The sequence below is a fragment of the Homalodisca vitripennis genome, chromosome 1 (genome assembly GCF_021130785.1).
Source record: "Homalodisca vitripennis isolate AUS2020 chromosome 1, UT_GWSS_2.1, whole genome shotgun sequence".
In the NCBI taxonomy this organism is placed as follows: Eukaryota; Metazoa; Arthropoda; class Insecta; order Hemiptera; family Cicadellidae; genus Homalodisca; species Homalodisca vitripennis.
The window spans coordinates 110,396,377-110,414,258 of record NC_060207.1 but is presented as its reverse complement, the minus strand read 5'-3'; the positions used below and the strand labels follow the sequence as shown (position 1 = coordinate 110,414,258).

Here is a 17,882-nt window from a genome sequence, read left to right as displayed (position 1 = left end):
AATATAACTTTTCATAATAATTTGTATAACTTCAATGATATTCAAACTTTAATCAAAAGTATTAAAAGTACACAGGGAGGGTAAAAAATTCAATTTGAGTTACTTAACCAATTTAATGCAAAAAAATGAAGAACTTCAATACATGATTTTAATCTTTACGCAGAGGAAAGGTCTCTTCCCGGATGCCATCCTTGGTGATGATGTTGATACAGATGGCGTCACCTGTGGCGATCTCTCGCTCGGCTGCGGAGATAAAGGCATCCTTGATGAGGACCAGTGCCTTCTCTAATGTTGGTGGGGTTGGGATCACTCCTTCCATGTTCTTGAAGCCTATCTGGAAGACAAAAACAATCATCAGTAGAGCCACGATGTTCCAATATTCATCAGTGGTTTTGTGACAGTTTCTAACAAAGCTTTTGACTTCTACATGAAAATGAAAAGTGAAATAAATAAGTTTATATTTTATAATCTATATCTGGAATTAATCTTAATTGTAGAGACATTAAACATATTCATCAATATTCAAAAATCTAAAATTTTTACAGCTTACAAGTAAAAAGGTTTGCATTTTTGATATATTTTATAATTCACTTATCTAAGTTTTCCAGTTACCACAGTGCTGAACCGATTTTTAGATGTTAAACGTGAGCAGGATGTTACAAAGAACCGGCTGACAAAAATGTAAAATAAATCATGTCTGAGTATAGCATAACTGTAAAACATTTTAAATTACTACGCAAATACCACAGAGAGTATTGAAAAATAACTCTGATCTGGGAGGCAAACAACAAATATGACCGCCAAGCTATCAATGAAAGTAGTGTGGCCATCTGTACTGGCCATACGAATTGTGAGGACAAACTACGTCAAAACTAACACGAGCTGTCTGCAACCTTGGTGTGGCCATTGCTGCCGGATTTTCAAGTGTAAAAAGTTAACACATTCGAGTCTACGCTCGAGCCAGACGCGAGCGCCATTGTTTAAACCCCCAGCCGGCGCTCGAGCGTGACTCGAGCACAGCTTTGCCGATTGATATTCGAGTGCCGTCTGCTGCATTAGAAAGCCAGCTTTAATGGTTAGTTCAGAAAAATTCCGCTAGGCGCTACTACGTCATACCCGCTTGAGGCTTTTGTTTATCCACTGACGTGGCCTGGCGCGTCGTCAGTGTGTCTACGACAACAAATATTTTTTTAGCATTTGAAATTTTTTTGGCAATTAAAATAATTATTTGTAAATATGTATATAGTAAATGCATTTAAAAAAATTGAAATTACTTGTTTTATTTATTCAAAAGTTAGTTTTCAAGTAACACAAGACATGCGGGAGTTTTTACTTTTCTTAAAAAAATCTAAGTTTTGAATTTTTTTAAAAATTAATTAGATTTTATGGGAATACAGCTTTACATGTCATTTTAAAGAGGAAAGATAGAACTTTCAAGAAAATATAATATGTTATATATAATATTTAACAGTTTTCTAAAAAAAAAATCTGAAAACCAATTAATTTATGCAGACCGGGTTATAAAAACAGCAAATAGCGAGCCAGACTCCAATGTGTTAACACTTAGGGAGCCCCATCAACTCCAACAGCCATCTTCCGCAGTAGATTAGTCCAATCGATCTACACTTGCACCCCAATATTTTTACATTTACAGTTAGTGATGTGCCGTTCCTGGATATCCATAGGGTTGCCCAGATTCAAGTAACCAAGCTTACCACCATGTAGTAAATGACCAAGTAAGATAGATTTATTTTGATAACATTTACAAATACAGTGTCTCGGATATTTGTATAGTTGATAAAAATTTATATTAAGCCTAACCGTAACATTTATTTACATTGCTTCAGAGCAACAAAAGGTGCTTGGCCTAGGCACTAATAATAATTTAAGATTATTGTTTTTACTAAGGTATATTAGACTATATTAACATGTACTGAATCTGTACAAATATTTTACTAGTGTTGTACTTAACCTTTAATTTGAACTAACTATAGTTATTAATTGTTTTATTAGACTTTAGTTTTGTTAAAACTACCAAACCCAAAACAATTGTACGATCAAGATTTTTTTTATTTTAAAAACATTTTTACATGGTGAAGCACACTAAACTCCCATGAATTTTATTTTGGTATATGATTTTACGCTTTTTGTAGATATGAATTAAAAAAAGACATGATTGATAATCACTCTGCCTTTTTAAAATTTTGCGATTTCATTAAAACACCTTATCCGTACCCTAAAAACAATTAAAGAATTACCAAAAATCATTTTTAAGCCACATAAATAAAGATAACTAGAGTTTTTATTATTTTTCTAAAAGCAGTACAGTTTTCTTAATAATATTGTAAATTTTCATTAAATGAAGATACAAATTTTTTTAATAAAAGTACAAGCTCGTCCGGAGTTCTTGGAATCTGTAAAAACGCACATTTTGCCCAAACTTTAACTGCCTATAAAAGAAAAACGGGTTGAGGTAGGAAAGTAAAATTTGTTATATTTCGATATCTATATGGAAAAATTTAAAATAGTTTCTTCAAAATCTGAGATGGTGGGTGACAAATCTAAAATTTTCTAATGATTTGATGTGGAATGACCCATATATTATCTTTTTCTAGCAATACTATCCATCCTGTAACCTACCTGATTGTCCAGCAAGGACTGGAGCAGAGCCCCTGAGTTGCCAGAAGCCCGGTAGTCAGAGCGGGCATAGTGGCCGATAGGGTCGTAGCTATAGACAGCTCCCTTCCCCTCATTGTCCAGTCCTGCCAGGATGTTGCTCACGTAGTAAGGAAAAAACCGCTTGTTGTACATCACTGTCGACATCATCTGGGCCACGGCCGGAGTTGCCATGGGCTTGTTGTGCTCGTGTAGGTACATCTTGGAGACAAAAGAGAACATTACTAATGGCAGTACAACACAAAGAGCAAAAATAAAATATAAAAATTATGTTGGAAGCAACCTAGTTTACATCAATATTTAACTCAATTGTTGATTATGTATGTTTTATTATGTTTTTTAATGGAAATTAGCCCCACAAACATTTAGCCTAACTGAATACTGACATAAAAATTACTGATAAAAATTATCGTACCAGAGGTTAGTAATTAGTAGATAGGATGGCAACACGTGCAAGTCTTTTATCCTAATGTAACCGACAATAGAATGAATTGTACCTTAGAGTGTAATTGGATGAGCGTTAGCTAAGTCTATCACTTGAGGGGCTTGACAAATTTCATATCTGTATGTCTGCCCATACAATATCTTGAAAAGAACTGATCTATAGATTTTAAACATGTCATGAGAGATATTAGCAAATGTGGTCAAACTATCCCAACAAATACATAATTTTATGGTCACCTGGTGTGAAGACTTTTATTATTTAAATGCTGATAAGAAATCCAATTTAATAAAAAATTATGAATTTATCAAGTGGCAAGATATCTTTAAAAATATTTCTCTGTAGTCGAGTTTTGCTTGAAACTTAATTTCTGGATACACAAGAATAATTCTAGGATGGCTACTTTTGTCTATTTTAATTTACTTTCTGCCTAAGATTTGTCAAGTGTTACAATGATAGTTTCCTTTTTTTGCCCGATAAAGAAAATATATATCTTGCGTATGACTGAAAAGTTACTGCGGTCCAAAAGAGTCAGATATGACCAGTTAAATTCACTTCCACGCTAATTTATGTACAGTTGCACAGTAGAGTTTTATGTTGTTGCACTGACCAAGAAAATAAACACATATATGGGTTTTGGAATCCAACTTAAATTTAAAAGTGTTTATTTGCGGTCTGCGGTGTTTATGGTGCTATAAGTAATATTGATTCTCACTTTGATCAAGAAAATATGTGCATAGTAAAGCTTAAAAAGTCTACTTTAGTCAAAATGTATTTACTTCCATTGTTTATATTCTGCTTCTGATATAAGGAGAAGTGTGCCATCCCTTTGAATTTCCTTTAACTAAAATCAAATTGTTAAGCGAGGTAACCAGTTTCGATAGGTTATGTGCAAAACATACACAAGTTTGTTTATCAAGGTCGGTTTTAGAATACCACTTAAATATTATTTTCAATGCATTAAATGGCACTGGTATAATCTAAAATAAAAATCTGCAATCTTCATTACACTACTGATGAAGTACTGTACAATTAATCAATATTTAAAAAATGTAATGTAAACAAATGTTTTGTCACTTTGGTGAACTTCAGCTGAAAATGTCAACAGCTGTTTAGGGTCAGACAACTTTAGATTACATGTAGCAAATATTATAATTATTTTCTAGAATTATTAATATTCTGAGAAACTTTTCCAATGTTTCTCACCTTTTAACCCATTGAGGAAGCAATTAACCTAGCCTCTCTAGGATTGAATGTTTGTATTGATTTAGGCAAAAATACATGTGTGTACGAAAAATATTAATAGAATGAGTTTGGATACAGATAAATCAGTAATTTTTAAGGACATTTTAGTCTATTATTTTGCTCTACAATAGTGTTTGTTGCTTTCTCCAAATAATATTTTATTTCTTTATTTAGTATTTATTAAAAAAATTATTAGGAAGAAAAACAAAAAAATCAAAAGCAACTGTCAATATTCTATTACGTTTTTGTTTACCTTTTTAATAAGGTTTTAAATGAATATAGTACGGTATATGTTTTTTTCATAGAAAATCAGTTTTTAATGAATAACTTAATTAGAAAGTATAATAACAAAACAATACAAGTTCACTTCCATTTTTCAACTTTTTATGAGTTTCATGAATTAGTTGCCTGGGAGATGAGATAAAATTTGTTATATTCATCTCATACTATTTACATGATATACAATGACCATTGATTTACTTTTTATAATTCACTTTTGTGTCAGTCTTTGAGTATCTTTGATACCTCAATATAACTTCCAAGTATGCAAATTGTCTTGTTCCATGAGGCAGTGGAAGAACTAAAAACTCATTCAACAACTATAAACAGTTAAAACACTAAACATTGAGAACACAATACATAAAATATAAGAAGAACACTGAAGTGATGAAAATTGAGTATATAGCAAAATGTAAACAATGACAAAACAAGCTAATATTTGTGGTTCCAGTGTGCAAACATAACAAATTGAAACGGAATGATTGCTCATAAGGATGCAGGAGGGGACAAAACTGCGATCTAGTGGGAAAAAAAAACAAAATATGCGGTCTTTAGCATCTAGAAAGAGCACAAGGGCAAAATTATTCAGTAATACTCGGCCGCAATAAATATGTATGTATATGTATATATATATATATATATATATATATAAAATACATGTATATATTATCTATTTTTTAGGACCAAAACTAATGGCTAATGCTAACAAATTGTTGAGAGAATCAAATAATATTTACACTGGTTTACATGATTTCATGTGAGATCCTCAAGATAACACATTTAAATTTATTGAGTTACTTTATTTAAAAACATTAATTATGCTTTATAGTTCTTACGGTTATATCGACTACTATCTTCAATTTTCCGGTTTATAATAAAAACACTGATATATTGGCCTTACTGTGGAAAAACAAGAAACATACTATCTAATTCTGCTAAATTTATTACATAAATAAGATGACAGGAGATACAAGAGAGTTACAAGAATCGAATCAGCAGGTCACAGATCTTTTGTAGAAAGATCACAACTGTAAAAATGGAAAAAAGTTAACGGAATCAAATGAAACCCCTATGTATTTGTTAGGACGTTAGTTCTTCAGTCAAATGATGCTCATGTAATTAACTGGAATATGAAAAGAAAACCTGTGTTATACCATAAAATATTGCTTTGTATTATAAAATACAACGTGTGTTTTTAAGGAAATACCGTTTTGAAAGTCCACCGCTGCAGGGATACGGTCGGCACCCCGCACTTGGGTACTGTCTACCTTAATTTTTTAGTAAGCCATAGACGCAATTAGGCAAAAATCGAACGTTTTTACATCTGTTAACACATTCACTGCGGGTGACGAGCATGCTCAAAACTCATCAGTTGTTGAAGGCTTTCCTATGTTCAAGGAGTACATGTCTCGAGATCGATTTCTTGGCGTTTTGAGATGTCTGCATTATTCAAGAGTTGATACCCCTGATCACCCCGAACCTACTAACGACCAGTCTTTTAAAATTTAAAAATATTGTTGATTATCTCAACAATAAGATGCAACAGATCTATTATCCCGACCGTGAACTGACAATCGACGAAGAGATCGTACTGTGGCGTGGCAGACTGGTCTTTCGCCAGTGGCAAAGGTCATACAGTCAAATTCATCATGAAGCTCATGAGTGACTTCCTGGGGAAAGGCTATTCCATGGATAATTTTTATAATAGTTTTGTCTTATCATCCAAACTTCTACATCACTCAACCTACACTACTGGCACCCTACGCATCGACAGACTCCATACACCTCTAGCAGTGAAGACAAAGTGTCATGATTGGAAAATGGATGGATAAGCGGACGGTGACCTACATCTCCACACAATATGACAACGAGATGGTCCAAACAACCAACAGGAGAAACCAAAAACGAACGCTGCCAAAACCAATCATGTACTATAACTCTCACATGTAGGAGAATGACTGCTTGGACCAAATGGTATCTTATTACCTCTGTGAGCGCAAGACCCTGCGATGGCACAAGAAAATTTTTGTGCACTTTCTCCAGGTTGTTGTAGTAAATTCTTTTTACCTGTACAGCATGTACACCTCAGATAGACTGTCCCTGTATGACTTCCGAGTTCGTGTTCTTGAAGACCTGTTCCCTCCAAAGGAAGCCCCACTGCTCATCACACTGACGCACAACAGCATGCATCGTCTCTCCAAACTAACGAAGCGCAAAGGAAACGGCAAGTCAGTTACCCGGAGGTGCTGCGTTTGCTACCAAGAAGGCAAGCTTAAAGAAACAGTGTACTATTGTGCAGTGCCCCCTGATGAACCAGGTCTGTGTGAACTCAGTTGCTTTGATAAGTATCACAAGGACAAATAAGTAGTTTTTAGTCTTTGGCGGTGGGTGGAGATGTATATAGTTTTTTTTCTAATTTTTACTCGGAGAGGGGGTAGTGTTAACTGTTTTTGATGTTGTATATTTTTCAAACTAATATGTAATATATATGTGTAATTGATGTACTATCTACGTGTCATTTATGTACTATGTACATGTAATTCGCGAGTGTTTGTGCCGAAACCTAGTGCGCTGCGAGCACATACAACACGGGGACCTGCACCCGGTGCGGATGACGAGCAGACTCGGCATGGACATGACGTCACCCGTTCCGGCCAAAGAAGCTTCCGGGATACCTTGGACAACCCTTTCGGCTATCCTGACAACGTTTTGGGCAGGTAAAAAACAAAAAAAATTCCTGCATTTTCTGTCGCCAGTAATTTTGTCATCCGCAGTGAATGTGTTAATGCATTTTTTTGAATGATTGTGAATCCTGTAGACTGTAAAGTATGTGCTGTTACTTGTTTTCTTGGTATTAAAGCCGTGATAGCAATTGAAATTAACTAACAGAATTGTGAGTGTATGAACAAACATTATCAGTGATGGAATGGCATTCAAATTGGTAAGAACTTTAAAAGATGGCAAAAAAATGTTCATGATGAGAAACGCAGTGGACAATCCTTAATGATCATCTATGAATGGGCGTAGAACGTTAATGATAAAGTAAAATGAACAGATATTTCTCAATTTCATTGTTATCAGAAGAGTTTCCTCAAGTTTCAAGAAGTGTTCTCTAAGATATGTTTATTGAGAAACATGTTTTCCTGTATGAAAATGTCTATCCCCATGCGACAAAATGAACTCAAGATCTCATCACAACATTTTTTTAGGAACAATTTGATAATCTCACCAATATCCCCAATTTAGTGCCTATTTGTTTTTTCATAAAAAGAAGCATTTTGAAGGTCAGCACCATACTGACAATAGCGCATAAATGATCATGTTTAGTCGCTATTAAATCAGGCGGCAATCTTTTATGACAACAGTATACATAAAATTGATTTTAGATGATAATAGCCTAATATTGATGGCAATTATGTAGAAAAGTAGATTTAAGTGTGAGCTTTCATACCAAAATAACATTGTTACAATAAGATTTCATTTTTTTATATATTAAGACAGTAACTTGAAAATCATGCCTCGGATAATCTTGCTACTGCAGAGTATGTAGCAGAGGTCAGTTTAAGGGTTAATCCATTAGTGGCCAGAGCGAATGATTGTGTCTACAAAGTGGATTCAGACTGAATTGGCTCTGGTTAGCACAGAGTTAATGTTTTTATTCATTATAAACATTATGTACCATAAAGTTTAAACATAATTGTGATCCATATGTTTTAAAAGATACAATAGATTTCTACTATAACTTCGGATAGAGCTGAGAAATCCACTTACTTGTAACCTAGCCTCCAAAAGGCGGGAGAGCGAGAGAGTATCGCACCAACATCCCGAAGATCCAAGCACTGTTGTGGATGATAACCGAAATAGTTTTGGTTGTTCTCTTGTAAGAATAGAGTAACCGGTTCCCAGTCTTGTATCAGATGCAATAACACAGAAGTCAGGCCCTGCTATTGCCACTGTGGTTCTGGATGACAGAAAAACCAAAAAATAGAACTATAATCCTAATTTTTTAATGTAAAATATAACTTACAATTTTACTACAAGACTTTTCACAGATATACTGATAATGAAATTGAGGATGAATCAATTCACATTTTAAACAAAAACAGTTCAGGAATTCTCAGAATATTCCAATAATAATGTTGTTTTACTATATCTTGGATTTAGAAATATGTCAATTACTATTAGAAGTTCACCAAATATTGCAAATAATTATATTTCATACATAAATATAGAAAAACTATTTGACAGTGTTTATATTTAGCAGATTGAGTGATTTGAACATGGTTATAACTCTATTGTGCATAGTCTGATGAAAATAATTTACAACTGGTCTCCTTAAAACCAACTTTTTCTAATGTTTGAAAAAATTATCCTGGATCTGCTTATTTACTAATATAATGATAATTTACACACTAATAACATATTCTTGATATATAGATGAAGTAAAATTGCTGTATTACAGCTTGTTTTTAACATATCAGAAACAAAGCTTAAGAAGACTGTATTGTTACCAATTATTTCCTATATTGTATTCAATGCATGCACTAAACTTCTTTAGTTATAGTTGCCTACTAAAAATAATAAAATAAAAGCATTAGGTGCAGTGAATACTATTTACACAGTAATTTGAATGACAGAAAAAAGTTTGGTGAGTTGTTGTATACCATAATAAATCCACAAAATCACAGTCACTGTGAAGATTACTACAAGGCTCAATCTTGGGAAATGTATCAGTACTATTCCTATTACTTACTAACAATCTATCAGCCCAGTTAGGAACATTTAAAAATAGTTATGTATGCTGATACTGTCAACATACTTGCAGAAAAACTAAATTATTAAAAAGAAGAAGCTCCACTACAGCCAAAGAGAAACTCTAAAGACTTTGTTCTTGAATGAATAAAACTGTCCAGGTAAACTTCAATACAAAAGACAAGAATTGAGAGTTAAGAACTGCTGATTTAAACTTTAAAACCAACATAAAATACCTCACCACTGTAAATAACTCCTATCTATAATGTGAGTTAGTTGAAGACCAGTTGGACACGAAACTGCTTGGAAACTTTTATTGTACTTAAGACTCAACCAAGCATATACATCAGATGTAATTTTGTATTTCCCAAACTCCAATGTGATCCACTGGCGACACAGTCTCAATTAGATATACAGCTGCTTAAAACGCTTTGATGTGAGGCAGTTGATGTTTTGAGAGTAATTTAAACTAGGTTAGGAATTTGTGTTTTAGATTTGTGTACATATTTTCCAGTCATGGTACAGTGAGATATTGAATTTTTAAAATTATTTGATGATACAAAATCAAATTTTATTTGGAGATAAAAACTTAAAACAACACAAAACCCTAACTTGTATTTTATTAGTGAATAAATAGTTTAAAATTTGTAAAGTTAACACATTTTCAACTTGAAATAATTACATAAGAAATAATTTACCTAGAAACCATGTAACCTATCATCAATGCTCTCTAATACGAGGTTTCATAATATATTTTCATAATATTTAAGATAAGGTTTAGCTTCACTATAATGAGTGGGGACCATGACAATCGAATCAGAGAACCAAATTAATGATTAGAAATACCTAAAATACTGAATAAAACATTCTAATTACTAACACTGTTAAATGAATAAAAATTTTCCAATATTAATTTTATTATTGCGAGGCCTTTCGGAATCAATGATTCCATCATCAGGCACTTCACAAATGAGTGGATGCCTTAAAGAGCATACAACCCCTAGTATTTACTAATTTACACCAAAAAATGTTATGAATTCAAATGCAAACATGGTTTTGTTCATCCAAGTTCATTAAGGGAAGATATATCTCCAATGCCAAAGAATAGGTTACCAACAATCACGTGAGAAAAGGGCAAGGAATTTGAACAGCAAGAATAGATCTACTACCTGCGTTTCACGATCATTTGAGAGTTCTTCAGTACTTGTTTTTCACCATATTGTCTACATTTTCTACCTCCATGGTTAAATTTATTCATCATTTTTACTTTATTATTTCAATCTTGTTTGCCATGGAACATTTTTAGGCATCTCTGTGTTGGATTTCCTGATTGGTTAGTTAATTTAAAGACTCAGACGTTCTTTATAACTACATTATTAGAAAGAACAGACTTTATTTTACTTGCTGTGAAAATTACATGTCATTATAATGATTGGTTCTGGTTTTTTACCTTCCACAAGGAAATAATGACTGAGAGGAGACCTCTCAGATCCTACTATTTATTATTATTTATTGAGAACTTTTTTTCTTTTTTCTCCCAGAAGTGCTGAAGCCCAAAGTGATGTCTAGGGGTATTTCCGATCGGTACTTTCCCGATCTCAGATTATGTCCCAAATTGTCCAACTTTTCTGTCATCAGCTCATGTTGTGTTTATATTACGCAAGTATGTATTTACCAACTAGGGAGGAAGGCCTAAATAATAACAGAAATTACAACGGAAACGTCTCTGGCCAACAGTGTGGTCTTCAGTGGCGCCACTCCGCACTTCTGACAAAATAAAAGAACATCCAAGAGATAGTGTACATAATTCGAGCTCATATCACATGAGTGCCTGTTTCTGCCTTAACCAAAATTCCTTAATAATGATCTGACATTTGAAAATTGGGTTATTCGGAAGCCAACCAGCCAACATAAGAATTAAAGTACCTAATAACATTTCAAACATAATATAAAAAATAATAAGGAACAAATAAAAATAACAGAAATTTAATGAAGAGGAGAATACACCTTCTCAGCTGCTCTGGGAAAGTTATGAAGCCTGTCTATCACACAAGGAAAAAATGCAGGCTAAAAACACCCATTGCACTTATTTCACAGGTTGTATCACTTCACCGCTTATAGAAGGTAACTTCATTGTTTTACTTGGAGAACCCAATTTCATTAAAAAGGACGCCAACACAAAACGACTAATGGCGACACCAAAAAAACAAAGTCTTTATTTTACAATGTACAACACAGAAAGATCTGACCAATAACGAACTGGCTAAAAATTATTATTTAAAATGAGATACAGTAGGTGCGCATTGGTACAAAATATTGTAAAAATGTTTAGAAAGAGTAACAAGACTGAGGGCAAAAAGGAATAAACGTCAACATAGAGGTAGAAGCAGCAAAAATGCTAGTAGGCTATAGAGATAGAAACTGTGAAAAAATGCTCGGACCTCTAACATTTCTTCTACTCTTTGGCCTGAATGTTTGTCTTGATTGTCTCCTCTATCAATGCCTACACCTCCTTAAATTGTTATTCCCCTCAACCCAGATATTCTGATTTCCCTGGGTCCCCTAGATTGCTGACTATTTAAGATTTAACCTAAAGTTTCAAACATACTATTAGTTGTGCAATTATGGATCGTGACCGTCTAAATATTCTTTCTGGGATTGAAAACATTCTTTTTTTAAAGATATTTATAAAAGTGGTTTGAGATTTGTTATAGCTAACATGACTAAAGTAAAGTACCACCAAAATAATTAGCCTAACTAACTTTAGGCCTAGCACATAAAAAGTAAAAACTGAACATGTAACTGCAATATAGCTTAATTAGATGGCTTGCAACTGCAGTTGTGTTAAAAGTGCAATGCAATAAACCTGTAGTGCCTTTATCTGCAGTGATGTATCAATATATTAGGCCAGAAAATTTACATTATTAATTATGTTAGCTTAGGCTAGGGCTTATCTTACCCTCCATTGTCGTCATAGGGTGAAAATCCTTCAGCCTTCTTTGGTCCCATATAATCAGATACAGCTCCTCTAAATTCACCCATGTACGAAGCCATATTGATAGAAAAAATTATCGAAATAAATTACAATATTACGCTTATTCCAACAAGAAAAATTACCAGTCACTACGATTATTACAATTCTAACCTATCTCTTGCTTTGCTTACTCTCTAATGTGCAAGTTGTTGTATACAGTGCGTCCACCTCGTTCAAAATAATTTTCCCTTCCTAAAATATAAAATTTCCCTTTTTATAAGATCAGTTGTAAAAAATTAAGTTTTCCTTAAAGTGTGTTTGAATTGTTTTTAATAAATATTATACAAGTGAGTATAAAAGAAAACAATAATAATTAAAAAATATCACTACAAAAAGTCGTGTAGTACTCATGTAAAGCTTCAGATAAAGCTAATTAATTGAAATAATTATAATAACAATATTTACAGCTATTATAAAAATAAAAATGTTAGCTTCCTGATTTTTGAGATCTAAAGTATTGCACTTTAACGTACAAAGTTTAAAATTAAATTATTTTTATTGAATCTAACGTATTAAAAATAACATAATTAATATTATTTCTGGTATGTAATTGATGATGGATGAAATGTAAAGATAATTAATTTGACGTTAAAATATAAAACACATGTTTCAAGGATTAAAATCTACCCTCTTCCTTTGGGCATCAAACACCTGTGGTATTAAAGATAAATATACACAAAAATAGCTTAAACATGATAAATGCACTTCCTCACTCTAAACGAAATTTGATAACAGTATATTTTATACGTCCAAAAACCAAGTATGTACCTGATTAGTAAAAAAAAACTGAATATCAGAAATCAGAAACTCTTTATTACAATAACTTTGAGAAATGTATAGCGTCACGTCAACTTACAAAAATTTTATGTCTATAATATTTACAATAATACTGTTTGCATAAGAGTACATACAGTTGTTTATAAAGTTAAAATGTATGCTAGGTTTTTAAATCTTCCCAGTGTAGGTATTCTTCCAGTGTGTAAAAGGGTCTTGAAGTCGCCCATTCAGTCAGCGATTTCTTTAGTTTCTTTCCTGTGAGAATCTTCATTTCTGTCGGTAGTAGGTTGAACAGCTTCTGGCATGCATATGGCGGTTTCTTTTGGTGCAGCGTGAGATGGTGTACCGGTAGATGGTAGTCTGCAGCATGTCTGGTGCGGTAGTCGTAAAGGTCGACTGCTCGAGGTAAATTTTCCCCATCAACATGTAATATCACTTCCTGGATATAGAGGGATATCGCGGTCATAAATCTGAGATCTGTAAAAGATCCTCTGCGGGTGTCTCTTGGTTCCAGGCGATTTAGAATTCTCATCGCTTGCTTCTGAAGACGCAGAATTCTTTGTAAGCTCCCTTGAGATGCTCCTCCCCAGATAGCTATGCCATATCGTATGTGTATTTCAAATACGGCAAATTATGTTGAATTTGTTGTTGCAGTGTCACTGACAGTAGCGTAGCCAGAAATTTCGTTCGGGGGGGGGGGGGGGGTCCGAAACCGGGGATCCGGGGGACGTTTTGTGTGTTATTTGCCAATGAATTCACTGGTAAAAGGTAAATACCAAAAATATGGAACTTTTAGTAACTACGCCTTATAGAAAGTGGAAAGATGTAAATAGACAAATTAAACTCTCACAGCAACTCTAGTACCACAAATTCTCTTGTATAGCTACAGAAACTTTACGAAGTTAGATTCTGGTCGAGTAGAACGTACCAAAGTGATGTTGGATTCACTGGACAAGAAAGAAAAAGAACAAAACAGAGTTTCTCACTCAAGCGTATAATTGACTCAACTATATTCTGTGGAGAAAATGAAATGCACCTTCGGGACATTGGGCCACTGACGGCCGAAAACACTTTAGAAAAGGAGGGCAATTTTAGAGCGTTTGCTCGGGTACAGATCAAACTAACGGTCGGAAAATGCACAGGAAAAACTCTACTAATATTAGAAGTTCGGTTACTTTAGATTTTCACTGATTGAGGTATTTATGAATGAGTTATAATGACGATTTTTTGTATCATTACACTGTAAACGAGTATATTAATTATCCGAAAAAAATCACTTTCGGTCGGAAATAAAAATACACCTGAAAAACTCTAATGATTAGAACTTTAGCTACTTCGGACTTCGTCGGTTATTGAGGCAAACGTGGTATTTTTGATTGAGTTAGGACGACGATTTTTTTTGTTATCATTAAACTGTACTCCGACCACCTATATAATTATCGAGAAAAAATCACTTCCGGTCGGTAAATACCGAAAAAAGCTCTCTACTGATTTGTTTTGATGATTTTGGATTTCACTGGTTGAGTGGTTGAGGTAAAAGTAGTAATTATGTGAGGACATTGATTTTAGAGATATAATTCAACGCCGACTAATAAATATATAATTATCGAGAAAAAAAAACAAAAATAATCACTTCCGATCGGAATATACTAAGGAAAATGAAATAATACCTCAGTCAATGAAATCCAAAGTAGTCGGAACTTCTTATCAGTAGAGTTTTTCCGGTGTATTATCCGACCGGAAGTGATTTTTTTCAACTTTCCTTCTATACTTATACAAGTATTAGTCGGCGTTCAATTGAAAACCTAAAATCAATATTCTAACATAGGTTGTCCCTGCCTCTTGTCCCGTATTGATGGACGTTCCCTGCCCCGGACCAACTCGCACTTAAATCGGCAGTAACAGGGCGACATCGAGGATGTAGAGAGACAGGGCAAAGTTAGCAATCCAAGTTCCCTAAAGGCAACTCTGCAATGAATTTCGGGATTTAAATTTTTGAAATGATGCGGACAGCTTTTCTTTTGACTTCTAAAATACTCGCTCAAATTTGTATTTAGAACAGCTGCCCCCGTAGCCTCAACCCGTATGTTAGATTGGGGTGTACAAGGCCGAAGTAGGTCAATTTTAGTACATTCCGGGAGCACAATTTTTGAAAGGTTCCGTAGAGCATAAATGCCTGAAGAAACCTTTAAGCAGGTACTTTCAGTGTGATCGTCCCCAAGTCAGAACTTCGATCAAGGTACATTCCGAGGAACTTGATGGAATCAGTTTCCTCTATGAGGAGATCGTCCGCCATCACAGCAGCGCGATCCTCAATCTCTCTTTGCCGCAAACAGAAATTTAGTGCATTTGATTTGGAGTTGTTGGTCCTCAGATTTAATTTAGAAAAAACTGAATACACGAATTCAGTTTCTAAAAAGGAAATGATTTCTAATTCATGTGTTGTTGGAGCTTTAATGAAGAGCGTTGTATCGTCAGCATACTGGACCATTTTACCTCTCAGGAGCGATGAGTTCAGCCTGCTGACGTACACAAGGAACAAGACTGGTCCAAGTATAGATCCCTGTGGGACTCCATAGGAAAAACAAAAAAGTCCGCTAATTTAATGTGATTTAATTGTTTTTTTTTCTCGATAATTATGTTATGTATTAGTCGGTGTTGAATTAATACCTAAAATCACCGTCCTAAACATAATCCTAATTACCACTTTTACCTCAACCACTCAACCAATTGAAGTCCAAAATCGTCAAAACTTGAATCTGTAGAGAGCTTTTCTTCGGTATTTACCGACCGGAAATGATTTTTTTTCTCGATTAAATTAATATAGGTACAGTGTACAGTTTTAATGATAACAAAAATCGTCGTCCTAAATCCAATCGAAAACACCACGTTTACCTCAAATCACTGAAGTCCAAATTAGTTGAAGTTCTAATCAGTAGAGTTTTTCAAGTGTATTTTCCGACCGAAAGTGATTTTTTCGATAATTATATACACGTTTACAGTTTAATGACACCTAAAAGCAACGTCGTAACTTAATTCTAAGCGGTCATTTTACGTCCCCAAGACGAATTTGAACGAAGTGGTCGCTAATTTAAACTGTTCGCCGTGTTACGGTTCAGGTTACTTTGCGATGTCACGTGACCGCGCCCTATAGACATACCGTGATTACACTACACTATCCGAAAGGCCGAGCCCAAAAGTATCGTTTGATACTTTATGATTTAAACGAAAGGGCAGTTATATTTTTTAACAACGGTCACTTCAATCAATTTCATATTTGTAGACAAGAGTAATGATAACTGTAATGTTTTCTTCTCCTACTCCATGCTTTATTTTTTAATATGACTTAAAATTTCGGGGGGGGGTCCGGACCCCCTGGATTCCCCCCCCTTCGCTACGCCACTGGTCACTGATGGGTTTTATTCGTTTTAAGATATAAAGGCTTGTATTTAATTTCATACACAGGACGTCAAAATGATATGTCTATGACATATTTTCGTCAATAATCATACCTAGAAATTTGGCCTGTGGTTTCACTTCAACTTCTGGAAGAGTTGGGGACTTGGTTGCGTCTTTTGCCAAATGCTATCTGGTTTGTCTTTGATATATTAACCACTAGGTCATTTGTGTGACAGTATTGGTAAGCCATATCCAGAGATATATATGAGCTTACTGCCGGTTGATCATCATAATTCCCTGAAGACAGAAGGGTAGTGTCATCTGCATACATAAGAGTATGACAAAGTTCGTTCAGGTATTGTGGCATATCGGTTGTGAATAAAATAAACATCACAGGGCCAAGATCCTTGAGTTACACCTCTGGTTATAGCAAGTGGCTTGGATCTTATAGTACGAGTTAGTCCTCTTTCTGTATGTTTGACTTCGATCAATTTATAGTAGGATCTCTGATACCTAGGTTGTCAAGTTTAAAAAAAATTAAGTTATAGCCAAGGCAATCAAATGCCATATTAAAATCAAGCATAATACCTGTAACTCGTTCTCCTTTCTCAAGGTGGTCAGTTATAAACTCGGCAAGTTCAATTATTGCAGTAGTAATTGATCGTCCTTTTAAAAAACCATGTTGTCTTGTCGTCAGTAACTTATGTCGCTCACAATGGTCCATCAATCTCTTAAGTACAACTCGTTCAATCATTTTGGAGAAGGTTGAGATGAGTGAGATTGGTCTGTAGTTACTTACTTGCTTTGGACATCCGATTTTGAACTTAAGATATATTTTTGCTAGTTTTAAGGCCATTGGAAATTTTTATGATTTTAGTAACATATTAGTTATTAAAATCAGAGGTGATATACGAGTTTCACACATTGTTGTAATAATTTGGATGAGACTCCGTCCATTCCTGATGAGGTTTTGGGCTTGAAGCTCTTCGTTATACTTTGAATTTCTTCTGTCCCAGTGTCAGGCAGATGTGTGAGATGGCTTTCATAGGCTGTACTTGTATGTTGTTGGCTATTTTTATGTGATGTGTGTTGTTTGTAAGTGTCTCATCCGTTATGTTGATGTAGAAATGGATGAAGTATATTCTGCCACTTCCCTCGGGTTGCTGAATTCTTAACAGCCAGGCCCTTTTTCAGTAGTCTAAAGAGAAAGGTAAGATTTTGATCAAAAGTAGATCTCAAATAACTTTTTATTCTGGACACTGCAGAAAACGATCTTTT

At 34.3% G+C, this 17,882-nt stretch overlaps 1 protein-coding gene across 1 annotated transcript; it reads right to left on the bottom strand.

Annotated features, from left to right (window-relative positions):
- Positions 1-93: 93 nt before the first annotated feature.
- LOC124369074 (proteasome subunit beta type-1) lies at positions 94-12,587 on the bottom strand. The gene is made up of 4 exons (XM_046826793.1): positions 12,354-12,587; positions 8,414-8,603; positions 2,641-2,877; positions 94-334 (listed from the first exon to the last, which is right to left on the bottom strand). The coding sequence occupies exons 1-4, from the start codon at positions 12,446-12,448 to the stop codon at positions 149-151; spliced, it is 708 nt and encodes a 235-aa protein (XP_046682749.1). The 5' UTR covers positions 12,449-12,587; the 3' UTR covers positions 94-148.
- Positions 12,588-17,882: the final 5,295 nt, after the last annotated feature.

Bases quoted from the DNA above. Each gene is read 5' to 3' on its own strand.
- LOC124369074 (XM_046826793.1), bottom strand. From the start codon at position 12,448: ATGGCTTCGTACATGGGTGAATTTAGAGGAGCTGTATCTGATTATATG. The intron at 8,604-12,353 runs GTAAGATAAGCC...TCTGTCATCCAG, and splicing joins CCCTATGACGACAATGGAGG to AACCACAGTGGCAATAGCAG. The intron at 335-2,640 runs GTAGGTTACAGG...TTTGTCTTCCAG, and splicing joins AGTCCTTGCTGGACAATCAG to ATAGGCTTCAAGAACATGGA.